The sequence below is a fragment of the Megalobrama amblycephala genome, linkage group LG1 (genome assembly GCF_018812025.1).
Source record: "Megalobrama amblycephala isolate DHTTF-2021 linkage group LG1, ASM1881202v1, whole genome shotgun sequence".
Lineage (NCBI taxonomy): Eukaryota > Metazoa > Chordata > Actinopteri > Cypriniformes > Xenocyprididae > Megalobrama > Megalobrama amblycephala.
The window spans coordinates 6323965-6344800 of NC_063044.1; the positions used below are offsets into that span (position 1 = coordinate 6323965).

The 20836-nt window shown below is 37.2% G+C and overlaps 1 protein-coding gene across 2 annotated transcripts in view; it reads right to left on the reverse strand.

The window, feature by feature from the left end:
- srl (sarcalumenin) overlaps positions 1–19692 on the reverse strand; it is a 31478-nt gene extending 11786 nt beyond the window's left edge. For both annotated transcript variants that reach the window (XM_048181167.1, XM_048181158.1), the window contains exons 1-3: positions 19538–19692; positions 7406–7501; positions 4606–4701 (exon numbers count right to left, since the gene is read on the reverse strand). In XM_048181167.1, the coding sequence (XP_048037124.1) occupies positions 4606–4701; positions 7406–7501; positions 19538–19595 (250 nt within the window). In that variant the 5' untranslated portion in view covers positions 19596–19692. The remainder of the gene's footprint in view (positions 1–4605; positions 4702–7405; positions 7502–19537) is intronic.
- Between the last annotated feature and the right edge of the window lie 1144 nt (positions 19693–20836).

Sequence of the window (20836 nt, forward strand, 5' to 3'; positions counted from 1 at the left end):
AAATCTAATTTTGTCACTTATCATTCAGGATATATTGTCATACTGCCATATTTTTAAAGTTTGAAGTTCAAAATATTGCTGAAAGTCAAAAGTTCAATCATCCAAAAACAATTTATGTCTGCAGAACCTCCTCTTTATAAGGTATTGCTGTATAAATAATTAAAAACAGAGGAAAACTGCACAGTGGATATTTCATGTGTATTCATGAGACATTTGTACAGACTCGAGCACATGAAGGGCTTATATAAAGCGAGGGCTGTTGAGAAACTCCTGATTGCTTTCAGATGGGGCCTTCGTTCCTCAAGCAGAAATAAGAAAGCCTTGTGTTTTCTATTTTAACTCTCTCTCTCTCTCTCTCTCTCTCTCTTTCTTTCTTCCACTGTTTCTGGCCCCCCCTCGACCGCGTCTGGATGTGCACCAGCTCTACAGCTGTGGAATGATGAACCACACGTGTCGGCTCAAAGAAGCCACGATACTCGGATACGCCAACGCCTCGTGTCCAGCACAGGGTCATTGTTGTTAACTAACGGGCCATTTACACGACACAGTTTTCACCTAAAAAAACAAAACTTCATATGCGTTGTGGCCGTTCATTTACACGACAATGGGGGCCTGAAAACACAAACTTTTGAAAAAGGGTTTTAAAGTTCAAGGGTACGTTTACGGAAAACTATAGCTGAAATAAAGTAAATAAAGTTTTAGTTTTTTATATTTTTTCAGTTAACGTGTATTTTATTCCAACTAATGATTTTTTTAAAAATGGTTTTAGTTTTTGGGCTTGTTTACACGTTAACAATGTATTAAAAACAGAAATGTTTTCCCTTTGAATAGTTTGTGCTTGCTGTTTAATAATCATTTGAAACTTAGCATGTATGATATTACATTGTAGCCACATTGGGACCATTCAGCCGTGGGCGCCATCTTCTATTCAGACGCGGGAAATCATTCGGTGTGCGACGCAACTCTTGCAGTGCATTATGGGTATTCTCTAGCTGTTGAGTGTACATTCACTATGGTTTCGGACACAACCACAAATGTTTGTCCCCTTAAAGGATTAGTTCACTTTCAAAAAAATGTTCCTGATAATTTACTCACCCCCATGTCATCCAAGATGTTCATGTCTTTCTTTCTTTAATTTCTCGAAAAGAAATTAAGGTTTTTGATGAAAACATTCCAGGATTTTTCTCCATACAGTGGACTTCAATGGGCACCAAACGGTTGAAGGTCAAAATTATGACACTCAAGTCCACTATAAGGAGAATAATCTTGGAATGTTTTCATCAAAAACCTTAATTTCTTTTCGACTGAAGAAAGAAAGACATGGACATCTTGGATGACATGGGGGTGAGTAAATTATCAGGAAAATTTAATTTGAAAGTGAACTATTCTTTTAAATATTGCCTTATTTGAGGGTATAGGGGGCGATTTCAGACACAGCTATTGTCAAAACGATCCCCGTTCCCACAGATCGGCGAAAACGACTAAAATGCTGTATTAACCCTTTCGCACGTAAGTTTCAAATATTCTGGCTGACCCCCCAGCGTGAGTTTTTTAAGGCGACCGTTATTTAGAACGTATCACTTTATGGTTTCCATGGTGACGCGTCATTGCTTGTTAAGACACACCGCACCACTGTATGAATGATGATCTGCTTTCATTTAATTTTTCCTTTTTTATTCAAAATATTCACAAATTTGTTAACTATAGCATGAAATATCTAATATTCCGATTGCCAAATATGTGCAAGTGGATGTGTTTTGCTGTTTAAACACCGTTATAACGATCGCGTTAGTTGAGCCATATGAGCGATGGGCACCGCCATGTTAGTTTGCACCGCGCAGAGAATCGGATCTGTTGGATTTACAACCCGTGAATTAATCCACTTTTCCCGAAATACATGAAAGTAAGTGTGCCGGTGAACTGGGGAAGAATAGAGTAAGCTTTTAAGTTACTTTCACAATGTGTATCTGATATGAATTAAACGTGTTGTCATGTTATAATGGAAAGGGTTGTTATTTCCGCTTCTATAGACATCATTGTGTATTTTACAAACTCTAAATATATTGTTTTGTTAGTACTCATGTGCATCTAAATGTCTGAAACCTGAAAGGAACATTATTTGGTTGAAAACACTGCATATATGTGATATATGAAAAGCGCTGCGCGCGTCTGTCTCTGGTTTAGCGCCAGTTAAAGCGCGCACGCACATTTAAATTTGGCAGTTGATCACGTGATGCGCTGAATGTTCTAATCACACCGGTGTGATCGTACGCTCCTGGGGCCAGCCAAGACTGATCACACCGGTGTGATCGTACGTGTTAAAGGGTTAATCATGCCAGTCAGTAGATGGCGATGTCACTTTGTAAAGAAACACTACACACCTATAGACTGAATGTGTAATACACATGCGCATGACGTCACCGTTTTTACAAATTCACCTTTTTGTAGTTTATACGGAGATGATAACAGTATCATTTTCAAAAACTTGCACTTTGAAACCCGTTTTCAAAAGTTTGCATTTTCAGGCCACCAAAACGTTGTTGTCACATGATTGAACAGCCAAAATGCATAAAAAGTTTTTAGTTGAAAAAGGTGCCGTGTAAACGGCCCAAAACAGCAAGTTTTTGAAAAATGATACCGTTATTGTCTCCATATCGTCTCCCAAAGTGACATCGCCATCTACTGGCCTGGCATGAATAATGCAGCATTTTTAGTCATTTTCACAGATCCGTGTGAACAGGGATCATTTTGATAATGCTGTCATCTGTACACGAAAACCTTCCCATTTTTAGTACATTATTGTTGTGTAAACATGCCCTAAAACTAAAACCATTAAAAAAAAAAAAAACACACACATTAAATGAATTATAAAAACTAAAATCTATTTTATTTCAGCTAGTTGCCAAGGCAGCATTTCTCATTTAGCTTCAATTATTCCTGCAGTTGATTGTCTAGAGGGATTTTATTTACCAGCTCTGATGTATCTGGAACTTTTGTGAGTGAAATGAAATACTCATATGAAAGAACCACATTTGCTGATGTACATCACTGAGAAATTGATGTTTAATTATTGCTGCAGGCGACAATTACTGGGCCAAGAACGCAAACAGTGGCCATGGTTTTGAGTTTAGGACAGGTAATTCAAAACTATTTATCAATTATTGCATCAGCATTTAAAGACATTAATATTTCAAAACAGCAACCCCTGGGTTCTTCCTTATGAATATGATGATGAATGCTCAGTGGTTTGGATGATGGAGAATGATATAATGGTGATGAAGTACCAATCAACATTCATATAATGCTAAACTACACTCAAAACAAATATTTGTGGCCTAGATGTATGTGTTTGAATTGCATATAAAATTTCCATCCATTTGGATCATAGTTTCATCGTAATCAAACTAATAAACTTATATGTAAGAAACGCATATGCATTTCATTATGTATGGCAATAAACTGAATGAGTTTTATATATTTATTATACAATCATCAATAAATTCAATTTCTTTTAGTCTCATACATTTTAACTAATGGAATATTGCTTGTTCCACAGGTAGACATAGTTTAACCATGTTAAATGAAATATAAGCAAATATTTAATAATAAACTATGCCATGATTTTATTTATGTATTTTTATTTTTTTGAGTGCCGAAATCGTACCCATATAAGTTAATTAGTTTGTTTGTTAAAACTGTGTAATCCGGAAATTTTATATGTGATTAAAAAAATAATAATAGTAAAACATAATAATAAAATAAATAAACAAATAAATAAATTACTCTGACAAATATTAATAATATTAAACAAAATTTAAGGTCTTAGAATGGCCTAATGTAATAAATTAAATAAAAATATTAAATCTAATTGTCTATACATTTTGTCACTTATTATTCAGGATATTTTGCCATATTTCCATATTTTTTAAGTATGATGTTATAAAATTTTTACTTAAAGTCAAGAAGTTCAAAGTTCAATCAAAGATTACTTTTTTAATGTAACTAGTAAAGTAACGCATTACTTTTAAATTTACAACAAAATATCTGAGTTACTTTTTTAAATAAGTAACACAAGTTACTTTGTTTTCCCATTTATTGGCCTCTACAGGCGTTCATTTGCATTTCCTTTAGCCTGAGGATTATTCATTTCATTTTTGGTGTGAAAAGGCCTTTACATTTACCAAAAAAGAGAAGTTTTGTTATTAAAAACAAACAAACAGGCCCAGGTGAGAAGTTGTTAAAGCAAAAGTAACGTAACATCACTTTCCCAAAAAACTAAGTAACACAATCAGTTACTTTTTAGGGAGTAACGCAATATTATAACGGATTACTTTTAAAAGTAACTTTCCCCAACACTGTTCATTAGTAATATGAGTGCGCCATTTTGTATATCTAAAGTCTTTGATCCAAACCGTATAAAAGCATAATTAAGATTAAAGAACAAATATATGCATCCAAATAAGTTTATTAGTTTATGTTAAAACTGTGTAATGGATGGAAATTTCATATGCAATTCAAATACATAAATCTTAAATGCTGGCCTAAATATTTTTGAGTGTAGACAAACACACACAGGAGACAGCGGTGAAGGCAGGCTGCCGGTACCTGAGATCTCATGTTGCCTCAGCTCATTGTACTTGTAGGCCTGCTCCATGGGCCTGATGGAGTTGTGGTAGATCTTTCTCAGCCTCTGCAACGCAGCTGAAGGATGAAAACACAGAATAAACAAAGAGCGAAAGCTGAGTTTGACATCCAGCACAAGACACATGGGTAGAGCGCAGAGAGGAAAGACTGCAGATGCTGTTGTGGATAAAGCGTTTGGGAAGGAAATGAGAGGAGACGGCAATGTAAACAAACCTAAAAACATTGACGTGCCTTTCTGAGGTAGTCCTTCAGTTTGGAATGGATCCGCTGAGTTAGATAACTACTTTCTCCTGGTAGTTGGTATGACACATGGACTGAATAATCCATCGTTGCCCTCCTTTATGGCAAGTTTAATTCACAAGCAGCAATGACTCAACAAGTTTTCATGCTTTCCAACCTGCAAGCTGCATATAAGGTAGTTGTTTTCTTTCTTTTTTTTTATTTTAGCAGGGTTATTGTTTTGTGCCAGATAAATGCTGCTGTGATTGTAAAAACAAATCATAATACCTGATGTTACTTAAAAGATATTGCCTCCTCAAACAGCTTCAGTATTGTAGTTTTAGTGGTTTGAGATTGAGTGTATAGTTGAAACCAGGAGTTTTCAAACTATGCCAAGCAGTGCATTTATGTTTATTTATAAAACGGTTAGTTCCTGTCCTTGATTCTGATTGGTCAATAGCTGTGTTTTATCAAAGTCCCTTTAAGACAAGTCATTTCACTCGGCGGCCATCTTTGAAACGCCTCTCGGGCACATAGGGCATCCTGGGCATCATGAAGCTCCTATCTCTTTGAATGGGGAAACATCAGATTCTCCAAAACTGTTCGCCAACCTTATGATTAAATTTCATATTTGAAATCACCAATGAAATCTAACAACAACTGACTCATAAATTTAGTCTCTAAACGCTCGAATCATGACAAAAAAAACTGTATTTTTTCAGGCTGGATCAAGCTAATGCGCATGCGCAGACCTAAATGCGCGTCTCTTCGGAGGCGCGCGTCTGACTGTTTCTATAGAAACCGGTGATTCTAACGGCCGCTGAAGTGACGCGATGACTTTACCAGTTGGCGATTGGCTCTTGGCTTTAGAAGGCGGGACTTATTCCGCCATATTGCGCGTTACACTTTCTCCCATTCAAAACAATACGAGTGACACGTCTTGTGTTATTCTATAGTCTTTGGTTTTTTTCACGATAAAACACTATGACCGCTTCATGCAACGGTTCTGTGTATCACTACACAACACCCTTAGCAACCACTCTTAGCAATGTGAACTGTTTGTTCTCAATTGATATTGTTCACTGAAGCTTATGTATTATGTAGAAGAGTATTGTGAGATAAAGATCAAGTGAGCGAGTTTATTACCTGCATTTTCCTTCAGGTCAGTCCTATGTTCATAATAAAAAATCTGTTTAAATGTCTGCTGCAATATCTTGTCCTTTTAACAGTTAAGGGGTTTTCCCGTGACTGACAGCGCTAGTCAAAGCATTTATCAGTTTCGTCTTGTTCCGTGTTCACAACAATTCAGCCTTTTCAATGTAAAAGTCTTCGCTACAGACTGACACACTCATAAAGACAGTCTTTGCCACCATCTAATGGCGTAATAATGTAAACAAATGTTCACGGTCAGGGACTATTTTTTTCAGGCGGAAGGAAGGCTTTTAGTGGTTTTACTTAAAGTTGCATTGATACATTTCTGGCTTTAATATTTGTATTGCGTGGTAACCGTTTTATAAAAGCAGTAAGGTACTCGAGGCTAGTGCTGTATCGTGAATATGTCATGGCTGAAGGGGTCGTTTCGCGCCTAACAACACCCTTCATCCTTGACTTATTCACAATACAGCACTAGCCTCGAGTACCTTATTGCTTACTTATAACTTATTTATTAATATTAATATTTTGATTTAGTTTTTAACTTTTAGCAATTTTGTTATGCGATTTTATATAAATAGCTTTTTTTTTATTTTATAGTAATTTTAGTAATTTAGCTTAAACTTAATTTAAAGTGCTATTCAAATTGAATTTAAAAAGTGTCTAAAACTGAAAAGTAACTAACATTACTAATTAATTTATAAATAATGGGTATAAATAAGATTTTAAAAATTGCGTAATTGACTATATCTTTTTTTAATTTAAAATTTTTGTTTAGTTATAGTCATTTTAGTATTTCAGCTTAAACTTAATTTCAGTTATTTGCAAAGGCAACATTTCTAATTTTTGTTTATTTACTTTTTTCAGTTCAGGTTTTTCAACAAATATTTATTTAAATATTTATTACAGCTATATTTCCATTCCACTTTCCAATTGTTTTAATCAACAGTAAAATCACTGGTGGTCCGCAGAAAAAAAAGGCCATTTTAAAAAGAATATTAATTTATATTTTATCATTAACTTATATTACTTATTAACTTATTAATATTAATACATTTTGTTTATTAATAAAATACAAATGGTTAACAAGGTTTTTTCAATTTGATAACCTTCCAGTTTTATATTTACTCACACAAATCATAAGAAATATCACACTTAATATTTCTCTTACAGTAAACATTTAGCTGCTGTTTTATATTTTAGGAAAGGGGAAAAAGGTCCTTGGCATTGAAAAACTCTTGGTTTAAACCAGGTGGTTGAGTTGTTTTTCCTTTCAGCAGGCTAGTGTGAAATGTTGCTCAACCGAAGGTGAAAGACAGCATTCACCTGCTAGCATAGAGTGAAAAGCCTGTAAACTGAAATGAAATTTATGTGAGTATCACGTCCTCACCAGCATAATCTCCTGCTTTATCATCTGCTGCAAGCCTCAGAGTTTCCTCGATGTGAGATCTGTCTCTCAGGATGGATTCCAGAACGGCTTCCTCCTCTGCAGAGAAACACACACACACACACACACACACACACACACACACACACACACACACACACACACACACGTTAAAACTTCATTTGAAGCCTGAGGAAATCTTGCCCATTGAGCCACAACAGAGCATAATTGACTGCAGCAGGTCTTCCTGAGGTCTCTGTGATTAGTATCCTGTGATAAAACGCAGTCTTTTAGTCTTTGCCAAGGTGCATCGACAAGCTATTTGTTATTTGTGAGCTGATACAGGTAAACAGATAAACAGAGATTTACAATGAGTTTTACAGACTTTAAAACACCTCGTAAAATGTTAATTTGACCATGAGAGTGTGATCGCTGCCTCAGATTGTAAAAGCATATGTTTTCAATTTTTTTTGAAAACCGTGACATTTTTTTTTCAGGATTCTTTGATAAATAGAAGGTTCAAACAAACAGCATTTATTTGGAATTTATTTTTGTAACAATATAAAAGTCTTTGACTGATGATTTGGTGCTCAAGAAACATTTATTCTTAATGTTGAAAACTGTTGTGCTGCTTCATATTTTTGTGGAAACCCTGGATACATTATTTGATGAATGCAATGTTCAAAAGAACATTTATTTGGAATTTTGTAATGTTTTTTGTAACAATATAAAAATAACAAAAAATTATTTTACTTTGATCAGTCTTATTTTAGAGTATCAAATGTTGAAAATTGTTGCTGCTTAATTGTTTTTTTTGTTTTTTTTGAAACTGATACATTTTTTTTATTTATTTTTTTTAGGATTCTTTGATGAATGAAGGTGGTTTGTCTTAGAATAAATATAACAACAATGCAAAATTTCTTAAAGGGATAATTCACCCAAAAATGAAAATGGCCATCTACCTGAAGCTAGTTATTATAGTTAAATTTAAATATGGATATTTTTCTTACGAAAACCCATCGCTTCACTTCAGAAGGCCTTTATTAACCCCCTGGAGCCATATGGATTATATTTATGATGGATGGATGCTCTTTTTTTGCTTTCAAAACACGCCCCCCTTTCACTACCATTATAAAGCTTGAAAGAGCCAGAATATTTTTTAATATAACTCCAATTGTGTTCGTCATATACACCTAGGATGGCTTGAGGGTGAGAAAATCATGGGGTAATTTTCATTTTTGGGTGAACTATCCCTTTAATGAAAACTACTTGGTCAAGGCTTTCATTTATTTACACATTTGCCTTTGAAAACTTGCAATGATGCTATGTGCTTGCTAAGGTGTTCTGGGTGCTTATGGGTTTTGTATATTTTGGGATATTTTTTTCACCCATTTTAGGGGCCATTTACATGATACTACTTTCAACTAAAAATGGAAAAAATTTATGCGTTTTGGCCATTCATTTACATAAAAACAGTTTTAAAAATTGGCTTCAAAGTGCAAGTTTTTGAAAATACCATTATCATCTCCATGTAAACTACAAAAACACAAATTTGTAAAAACAGTGACATCATTTACGTATTCAATCTAATAGGCACGTAGTGTTTCTTTACAAAGTGACATTGCCATCTACTGGCCTGGCATGAATAATTACAGTGGATTTTATGGTTTTCGTGGATCTGTGTGAGCAGGGATCATTTTGACAAAGTTGTCTGTACGCGAAAAACTCGAAGGACAAACTTTTCCGTATTTAGTCCATCGTTGTCGTGTAAACGTGCCCTTATTGTCCATACAAAAAGAATCATAAGCATATAGCACCACACAGTCTCAATAAACATGTAATCATTAATTTCCATAAGTTAACAAGCAAAAGCAATAGTAATGCTTTCCTTACATTTGCTGTCAACATTTGTCAAGCACACTTCTCATCAGGGCATTGTTGTACTATTAATGTCACAATATTAATATTCATGCTACAATCTTCCCTCTTGTTCGTAGACATTTACCCACAATGCCTCTGGGTGTTCCTGCCAGGCTGCTGTTATCAGGAGCGAAGACATAAATGGAGTCTAATGGGAAGAAACCATGTCTCCACGTTTATATTTAGCAGCGCTGCCATTCATTACAAGTTCCTCTCATATTAGCAGCACGACATCTCTTTTAGAGGAAGGAGGTGAAGAGAACACAACAACATCCATTACGTTTCCTGTTTAACAATACATTTCAATTTTGTTTTGACAAATTGACTTTGATCAGTCTTATCAAACCTGGATTTTTTTTTGATGAATAGAAATTCATTTATTTGAAATGTATTGCAAAGTAAAAGTCTTTGGCTGTGTCTAAAATCAAATCCTTCCCTACTACATAGTAGGAACAAAACAGTACACCAAAAGAGTAGTATGTCTGAATACATGGTATTCGAAAAACAGGCCTCTGGAGAGGATTTGTGAATGGCAGTGAAACAACACAACTGACACCGTATGTCACATAGTAATGACAACATGGCGAATGTAGTACCTCCAGATTACATTTATATTTTATATTATGGGTATAAAATGTATTTGTCCTAAACTGTCACGGTTCACTTCATACAGTCAGATGACAAATATAGTCGGTCACAGGTGAACCACACTCCAATCCAGAAGGGGGCGCGCGGTAATGCAATGCTGTTTGCTAACCACCACAACAGGAAAAAGCACAGAAGAAGAAGAACAGATGATCTATGCATAAATATGTTTACGTGTAATCAGCGTTTCAGCTGCGGAAAGACTTCATAAAACAGCTTGAGAATAATCTCACATAGCATTACATTTACCTCAGGCAAGTCATTTAGTGTCCACAGCATGTTAATAACTCCGTTGTTAATTGTTATCTTTAATATTATAGTAATGTGCAAGGGCTCCCTGTATATAGTTTACAGCTGAGGTTTGTTTTTATCCTCAAGAAAATGTTAATTATAATTGAAAGACTGTATTTGTTCAATAAACCACTTAAAAAAAAGAAGAAAAAAGAGGCAATTTTATGTTTAGTTTTCTCCCTCCTGCTGTACTGAACCCGTACCGAACCGTGACTTCAATACCAAGGTACGTGCTGAACCGTCATGTTTGTGTACTGTATGCTATTTCAGACTTTGATCAGTTTCATTTCTGAGTATCAGACCAAAAAATAAATCAAACAGTGGTCAAGCGTAATGTAGCCTTGGTTTCATAACACGGTTGAGTTGGTGAATATGGGGGACTCCCTGGTTTCATAACAAGTGGATCTTCAGTGATTGACACATGGCTAACAAATGGTTGGATTATCTGATAATAAGACAGATAACAGACACCTCATCCTAAAAATAACCAGCAGTGGGCAGTTGCCCTTATGCACTCAAGAACACACACTGTATCGCAGTATGTACTGTTTTCTATACATGTTTACTTAGGGAACACATGAGGATTTAATGGTAAAAATCCTAGTACTTGTTTTAAAGCTAGACACTAAAGAGGGCACATGTTAAAGGGTTAGTTCACCCCAAAAATAAAAATTCTGTCATTAATTACCCTCATATATGTAAATAAAAGCCTAAATGCAATCTGTTCTTCATATAAAGCGATTATGTCTCTTAAGAAAATTTGGACTAAACCACTCAATTCATATGGATTAGTTTTCTCTTTATGAACTTTTGGACGCATCAAAGTGATAGTTGTGTAAATGTCTTTGGAGGGATAGAAAGCTCTCAGATTTCATCAAAAATATCTTAACATCTTAAATATCTTACAGGTTTGGAACGACATGAGGGTGAGTAATTAATGACACTTGAGCTATTTGCAAAAACTCCCATAATCTTTAGCACAGACCGATGTGATTCATGTGAAGCATTCAGAGTACTTGTTACTATGCAGTTTGCCTGGAAAGCTCTAGAAGTTCAGTTTGGCTCTTTGCATGCCGTCCACATCATCTATCATCCCTTCCCACAATTCCCCTACTGGCCCATCCAGCTAAACGGCGTATTTATTTTGTTCTCGGGTGTCCATTGGCATTTATTTGCTTATTTGAAACTGACTTAGGCATGCATTAGCCTTCCTCTTTGGCTGTCGACGGAAATAACTAACAGCTCAAGTAATATATGCTTATCAACCTGCAGCAGCACAAACGTAAAAACCATCTGTGAATGTAGGGCAGCAGGTTTCTGAAGGACCAGGCATCTGTTTACATTGCACCAGGATATATCTTTAGAGTTCATCTCAGGCTGATCAAACCAGTGACGGGTACACGTTGTTTGCTATAAATAACTGAATTTGAATTGACCCTTCGCTGGGAGTTTGACTGACAGGCGATCTAACCAATCATTATGACGAATCTGCCATTTTGTCTGAAAGCAGTCAGGAGAGTAGATTAATGTTGGTGGACTTGAACTTGAAAAATGGTGTGTACTGACGTCTTTCTGCGGTTGAAACAGCATACCTTCTGATGTTCATTCATGCTTATTTGATGCTATAAATTAACTAGTAGGAAGAGATGAACGGTTCACGAGCCGCTTAAATTGAGGCACTACAGCGATCTGTCATGACACTTTAAAGAGCCACAAAATGGTATTTATTGTTTAAATTTCTTTAAAAATGACAAAATTTTCATTTTGAAACTTTGTTTCATATCAAAAGTAACCTGCTCTGTCTTGTTTGTCAACACGTTGTCAGTGTCCTCTTTGCTCAGCGATGTATTTTTCACTGCTTGAGAATGTGATGTCGGACGTAGCAACAGTAACCAAAGGGGGCGGGTCTTTGCGAATGGAAGTAAAAACAACTGAAAACCAAAGAAATTCATATAACTAATTAAAAAAAAAAAGTAATAGAAATGTTTTGTAACATTATAAATACCTTTACTCTCACTTTTGATCAGTTTGGCTTAGCTTTTTTAAGTTTGACTAAGCTAACTAACATAAATGACCGGCTTTGACTAGCCAGAAACAGTGTAAAAGCAACTAACATTATCCGAAACCGGCATTAGCTGAAATTTCCAACAGGGGTAGCAAATAAAACAGCATTATTTTACACTTTCCACAGCTGCCCTCTTGTGACCTTATATTTTTTTTATATTTCAGCTTTTGTAGACTTTACAATGACTCGCCGCGGTCAGATTCTACAGCTGAACACTTCACACGTTTTTCCAGCCCGCTGAGGAGACGCCCCAGCGAATGCAATGCCATGCCATATTGTTTAGGCAGAGCTTGAGAAGAGTGAGGAACAGATGGTGCTCTCGGCACCAGAGGCTGGAGGCCTGTTGTGATGACACGACGTGCTAGTTAAAGCATACAAGTGCTCAGCCGACGCCGGCCAAGTCAAGCTGCTAAAAATACAGCCCTGTAACGTTGAGTTCAGCATGGCGCTAAAACAGAGAAAGGTTAGTGACGAGGTGTGCAGTTTAAATGGATGAACTGTGAACAGTGTAGGGGTCGGGAGGGGTTTGCTAATAAATGCTAATCTGCATATACAGAAAAGGCCTATAGTATAAAACAGTCCAGTACGAACACCTAGTACAATCAAAGACTATAGAATAACACAAGACGTGTCACTCGTATTGTTTTGAATGGGAGAAAGTATAACGCGCAATATGGCGGAATAAGTCCCGCCTTCAAAATAAGAGCCAATCGCCGACTGGTAAAGTCATCGCGTCAATGCAGCGGCCATTAGAAGCACTGGTTTCTATAGAAACAGTCAGATGCGCGCCTCCGAAATGAGGCACAAAAGACGCGCATTTAGGTCTGCGCATGCGCATTAGCTTGATCCAGCCTAAAAAATACAGTTATTTTTTGTCATGATTCGAGCGTTTGGAAAAAAAAATTATAAGACAGTTGTTGTCAGATTTCATTGGTGATTTCAAATATGAAATTTAAGGGAAAGCTTGGCAACCAGCTTTGGAGAATTTGATGTTTCCCCATTCAAAAAGATAGGAGCTGCATGGATGCCCAGGATGCCTGAGAGGCGTTTCAAAGATGGCCGCCAAGTGAAATGACTTGTCTTAAAGGAACTTTGGTACAATGTAAAAAAGAAATTAAATAATTGAATAAATAAATGTTAAAAGTAAACTATAATAAATGTAAAAAAAAAAATGTCAAAGGGGACCTATTATGCCCCTTGTCACAAGATGTAATATAAGTCTCTGGTGTCCCCAGAATGTGTCTGTGAAGTTTCAGCTCAAAATACCCCACAGATCATTTATTATAGCTTGTCAAATTTGCCCCTATTTGGGTGTGAGCAAAAAAACGTTGTTTTTGTGTGTGTCCCTTTAAATGCAAATGAGCTGCTGCTCCCAGCCCTCTTTTCTAGAAGAAGGCAGCGCTTTAACAGCTTGTGCTTAAGTTGCTCAACAACAACAAAGCTGGAGAATCTCACGCAGCCAAAATGAGGATTGTCAGTAATGGTGTTCAGCCTTACATTGTTCAATCCGGAGTCGGACACTGATGGAGAGACTCAGGAAGAAGTTACAACTTTTAGAATGCATCTGGACATTTCTGATTGGTTAGTGGATAAATTTATGTAGTTGCTGTGGAGTTGATTCAACTCATCGACTAGCATGTGCCGTCATGTTAATCTTTTGTGCAAAACCAGTATGAACGGCCACTATACATAGCGTACCTGTTTACCAAATAGAGAGCCATACACACCAGGCTAATGTTTATGATTGCTATCAAATGTTTTTGATAGCAAATCAACGTTTTTGAGTGAATCTCTTGAATTAATGATTCAGTGACACACTCATAAAGACTTCATGTTTCACTACTGGATGAATCAGGTGTTTTGAGTGAATCTTTAAGTAATGATTCAATGACTTACTCATAAAGACTATCCCTGCATCTCAATCAGCTCCCTAGCTTCCTAGGTCGTGAATCACTATATTGTGTAAATGGCCGACTCCCTGACCAGTGCCCTGACTACTGAACTAGGGAGTTGATTGAGACACATGCTTCATGTTTTGTTACTGGATGAATCAGCATTTTTGAGTGAATCTCTTGAATGAATGATTCAATGACTCACTCATAGATACTTCACGTTTCATTACTGGATGAATCAGTGTTTTTGAGTGAATCTCTTGAATGAATCATTCAATGACTCACTCATAAATACTTCTTGTAATGTTACTGGATGAATCAGCATTTTTGAATGAATCTCTTCAATGAATTATTCAATAACATAGTACTGTGGAGGACATTAGTGGCTGTGTATGGGCAAAGTTTATATCCACACAGCTCATACAATCAAATCTATTAAATATCTCTATAAAAATCTTAAAGATTTACATGACCAGAGTCTGTACCATCACAGTACGCACACTTAAGCAGCTCCAGCACCCAATATATAATATAATATACAATCACAAATATATCCACTTTAGGAAAGCACCATGTCAGTCCTTGGGGGTTAGCTTTAATTTAACCCTGTACACACTGTAAGGACAAATACGCAAACCACCAGCATCTGTCGTGGGGTCTACGGACATCCAATGAGTCTGTTGCCTAGCAACAGAGGCTTTGGAAAAAACACAGCTGTTGCTATAGCTCATCCTGCTGGAATGCCATCGGACTACTGTAGTCTGCAGCTTATTGGTCAAATACACACATTCACTTTTTGGGAGGAAACAAGGTTTTAATATCATCTGCTAACCTTACAGGTGTCTAAATAATAGTCTGTTTACGAAAGGCTCTCTCAATGTTTATGATAGCGGTTTGTAGCATAAACACAGATGGAGGTCCTTCAAAAGCTGCAGATGATTGTTTAGACCTCTGACAGCACATGTGAGCCATCAACACAAAAATGTGGTTTATTTTCTAACTAGCAACCTATCATGCAAATGATCTAGTATAGTTCCAGAGGCTGTTTTCCTTGGTGTATCAGGGTAAAAGCTCCTGATCATGTTCTACTGGCAGATGCAGGAGGTAAATTGAATTAATGTGAACATAATTAGGGAGGTGAGCCTTGAGCCCGTCTGAACCCACAGGATTTACCGGCAGCTAGGGAGAGGTGTACACAACCTTTACAGTGGGCCAAGGGATTTCCAGCTGAACAAAGCTGCTGTGGGATTAAATGTATTACTTTACACACCGGCTAAACTTCACAAAATCAAACGAAACGGTCAATGCTGTAACAGCCCTCACTGAAAAAGTACCATAATACAATGATGGTATAAAACGGCAATACCTTGCTATTATGAGAAATCAGTACATCACACAATTACATAATAATATTTTAACTTATACTACAGGGCTGTTGAATGCTCGAATCTGATTGGTTGTACAATTATTTTCAGGGAAATGCACAGCTAAAGTAGTTCTAGGCAGGTCTTGACCGCATTGCAGCTCCATATCACTTCGCCAAATGTTTTCAGTTATCTCAATAGGTCCTTACAGCCTACAACTGCAAAAGATACAAAACCCACAACGGCACCGACCAAGCAAATAAATATAGTAACCAATAGGATGAAAACGAAAACTTATTGTCATGGTTTTTACCACAAAATACGTTATATTGTGTCCTGAAAGCGCATACTCTCTCTCTTAACTGTGTTAATAACTGCATCAGTGGTATTATTCTGCTATCAAGGCTCAAGCCTCCGTTACTAGTTCTGAATTGACGTTTTGGAATTAGCAACGCAGGCTTGGGATGAGATGTGTAAGAAATTAGTCCCACACACAAGACAGTTTTAAGGATAAAAATCCTGACAAATATCTTGAAATACAACATCAGAATAGTGTCTTGAGGTGTGGTAACTGTAGTATAAGCAGAATAATTGAGTCCAGACTGTTGAATTATTAGAAAATAATGCACACTCGAGGTTTAACTCCACTTCGCTTTGTGGCCGCATTACCACCTTGGGTTTGCATTATTTTCTAAGAATTCAATGGCCCGACGTCAATTATTCCTTACATAATATTAATTATTATATTAACATACATAAAATAAAGGTTACATAAAAATTATATATTTTAAATAAAAATATCTATCTGCCTATATGTCTATCTATCTATCTATCTATCTATCTATCTATCTATCTATCTATCTATCTATCTATCTATCTATCTATCTATCTATCTATCTGTGTGTCTGTATCTATCTATCTATCTATCTATCTATCTATCTATCTATCTGTCTGTCTGTCTGTCTGTCTATCTCTGTCTGTCTGTCTGTCTGTCTGTCTATCTGTCGATATATCTATCTATTGTCTATCTATCTATTGTCTATCTATCTATCTATCTATCTATCTATCTATCTATCTATCTATCTATCTATCTATCTATCTATCTATCTATCTGTCTATCTGTCTGTCTGTCTATCTATCTATGGCAAATCACTGAGACATGAATAGCAACAGGTGCCAAGGTTGTGGTCTGACTTGATGACAGAAATAGCTCCACAATGGGTCATGCCTCAGAGAGAACCAGGGGGCGGAATCTCACTGGCCTTTTTCTGTCAATCAGAAGTGTGACTCTAAGCTTCCAGAATTAGCAGTTAGTAAAGATATTCATAAAATATGTTTCCTCAAGAGTTAATAACATCTACATACCTTAAAATCACAATCTAAATGTGCGAAGATAACCAAGATTAAAACTCACATTTGACAAAGAGACTTTGTAGTAGAAAAAGATTCCAGAAGTTTTTGTGTGCTGTTTTTAGCTTGTTACTTCAAAGCTTTTAATAGCATGACACAAAATGGCAGTGCCGACACATTTTTGAATCCGAGAACCAGGATCATTTCCTGGTGGTAATTCCACACAGGAATCATGGGTATCAGAGTTAGGACGCAGTAAGTATATCACATGGAACCAAGGGGGTAAAGGGGATTGAAAGCATGACTCGTTTCTGTAAAGCCACGTCGCATTGGCCTTTTTATGGAATAAGCATTTGGCTGCCCGTCCCACAATTCCTAGCAGAGGGAAGTCCCTAAAGAGCAGGGGCACCACATGCCTGCGTTACTACATTGCTGAAAGGTGGGGAGAGCCCTTACTCGCATCGAGTACCCATATCAAATGTGTAGTCAATGGGGACGACTTCCACCATTACTCAAGGTTCACCTTTAAAAATTAAGGTTCTTTATTGACATCGATGGTTTCATGAAGAACATTTAGCATCCATGGAATCTTTCCACTGAACAAAAGGTTCTTTAGATTATTATAATGTTTAAAAAAATTATTCTTTTAAGAACTGTTCACTGAAAGGTTCTTTTGGGAACCAAAAAAGGTTCTTCTATGGCATCTCTGCTAAAACCACCTTTTGGATTCTTTATTTTTAGGAGTATTGGCTTGATACGGGATTTAAATCAAATGCAACTTTAATCTTGATTTGAGATTAGACATTCCAATCTGGTTTGAACTTTTATATCATTTATTTCAGCAATCACACACCATGCTAGCAAAGAAACATTCCCAAAAGACATTTTGATGTGGCTAAACAGAAGTAAGGTGAGGAAGGCGAACAGATGCGAGGTCCTAAGGTCGTAAAACCTTTAGCCTAATACAAAGCAACTGGACCTAGATCATGTTTTGACAAATGAAGCCACACCCCCTGTCAATCAACATCAGAGCAAACTCTACAACCAACACCAAATTCAAGATGCTTGTTAGTGGATTTACACAGTAAAAGACAACAGTATCAAGGCATGGGTTGTGGCAAAATTTGCTTGCTTTTTCGACTTAATTAGATTAAAAATGACCAAGTTAATGCTCTCGTGCAAAACTCTCAACCTTCCCACAGATTAAGATGCTACTCCAATTTGCACCAGCGAAATTGCCAAAATTTTATGCAGCCCACAATCAAATTGAAAACTCTTTTTACCAAGAACGCATGAGCGAAAACTTAGAAGCATGTACACCTATTTCAACTATCATTCGACAATGCTACAATAATCACTGAATCAGCCACATTTTTGTCCATTTGAGGAAACTACCACTTCAATTCTCTAGTTGCACACACACACACACACACAATAATGGACTGGCATAGAACGTCGCGGCTCCTCCTGCTGAGATAATGCACGTCCTTATATGGCCAGTGGCTGGGAATAAATAAATTGCGATTGTGTCAGGGTGACAGCAGCTGCACGCTGGATCCAAAGACAAGCGCGGGTGGGAGGGGAGGGGAAGCGAGGAAGAGGACGATGGGGGAATCTATAGTAGACAGTATCTGGTTACAGGACAACTTCCAATCTTAGACACCTGACGGCAGCCTGGGCCCACGAAGGCCCACGTCGGGCATGAGAGGAGCCCAAGGACGGAACAAGGGTAAAAGCGGCTGCCAGAGTCCTCGGAAAATCACATCCAAAGCTAGAGTAGCTGGACTTTTATAGCCTAGGGTTATGAGACAAGACCTTCTGGGATGGAGTGGTTAGAGGATTTAGTCGCCTCACATTGGCAAGTCAATAAAACCAAAGTTGTGAATACATATAAATACTAGCAGAACCCCCAATCACACTTAAAAGACTTAAAAAAAAAATTTGATATAGGATGTCTCGGGACTAGTTAGAAAGAGGAATACAGCGAGTGTTCAACGGTCGTCCCAAGACTCTAGCTCTTTCCATAAGCTGGTGCCATGCCTCACAACAGCTGACACACAATGCATGTGCTAAAATGTCCACCGTACGAAAATAAACTTATTGCATTTGTCCTACCATGACACAATCAATCAGCTACTCAGAGCTTCTATAGACCTAAACTGGAATACATATTGTAAATTTGAAATAGGATTCGTTCAGCATTCAGACAACTTTTTTGTTAAATCATACATGCAGAGTCTTAAAATAACATCCTTGCCTAGAGTTATTATTGAATGCTGCAGGTTTAAATAGCTCAGCAGATGGTGACATGGCCCATCTCCGGCTGGTGACCGCCATAGTTTTAAGGCACCGTTATCATGCATATCTCATTCAAATGGCCTATAGTTTATACCAACCATTTGACATATTGCCCAACAAGAATAATCTCAACATGCAATGCTTTCAATCATTGATTCAGTTTGCCTTTGAATCCAGGAGTTTTTTCTTTGCACACTGAGCTAAAATGTTTCAAATCACTAGATGGGGATCGGGACTTGGTTCTACAGACAAGTAAAGTTCATCTTGGTTCCATATTACTGAGCTATTGCAAACAGTAAAATGTCCTTACCTGCTGTGGCCAGTGCCAGCAGGGGCAAAAAGACGCAGAGCGAGACTAAGACCTTCATGTTGGCTGCCAGGAGACCTCTGGTCGCCTCTCTGGCTATATATACCGGGCTGAGAAGGTCAGAGGGCGCCAGCAAGAGGGTGGTCTTACAGACAGGACTATATGGAGGGGGCTGGAACCATAGGTGTCGGAACAAGGCGCACCCCGAGCAGCTGACTGTCTCTTTTAGCAGAGCCGTCACGGTGGTGACGTCAAATCAAGGGTGTGCGGCCATGTCGAGCACCACGTTTGTACAAGAGCGCTTTGGTATATCAGCTGGTGTTGATTTTGGCAACTGAAAAGGAATGTTGTACAAGAGGTATAACAAGACAACACTATTTGTGATACAGCATTCCATTTTTTTTTAAAAAATAAGTCATTTAATGAATTTAATCACTGTTAATGAAGAAGTACTTGATGGTATGGTTTAAAATAGCTTGTTGGTCATCAAACTTTAGCCCAGTTTAATGAACTTACACTAACCCGATCACAGACTCGAGACATGCTGGGTAGGATTACAGGAGCTGACAGTCGGGAATAAGGTGTAAAAGTCAGCATCATCATTTCCTCGGAGAGCGAAGATTAACGCCTTATCATTACACAGCAGACGCCAACTCAAGCACTTCACAGGCACATGAACTCTCCCTTCATTAATCTGTGAATACGCTGTAAAATGTACATGCACGATTCATTTGCAAAAGACAAAAGTGAAGTAAACAGCAAGTGGTTGTTTCTGTTGTTTAGAGTTTAGGATTAAGAAAAATTATGCAAATCCATTATAAATGTGCAATTTAATAATAAAAGACATTTAAAACTAATGAACTGCATGACTCCTGTATCATATGATTCCCCAGGCATGCTGAATGTGAATTTAGGCCAGAAACATGGTAAAAGAGGTTACTAAAATACATTTTTAGGACTCCAATGCCTGGTTTCACAGACTAAGCTAGGATTAGGCCTTGGTTCATTTAGGACATTTAAGTAGCTTTTATAAACGTGCCTTAGAAAAACATTACTGGTTTGCGTCTTGAGACAAAACAATGGCACTGACGTATCTTAAAGGGTTAGTTCACCCAAAAATGAAAATAATGTCTCACCCTCACCCTCATGCCGTTCCACACCCATAAAACCTTCGTTCATCTTCGGAACACAAATTAAGATATTTTTGTTGAAATCCGATGGCTTAATGAGGCCTGCATAGGGAGCAAGATAATTATCACTTTCAGATGCCCAGAAATCTACTAAAAACATATTTAAATCAGT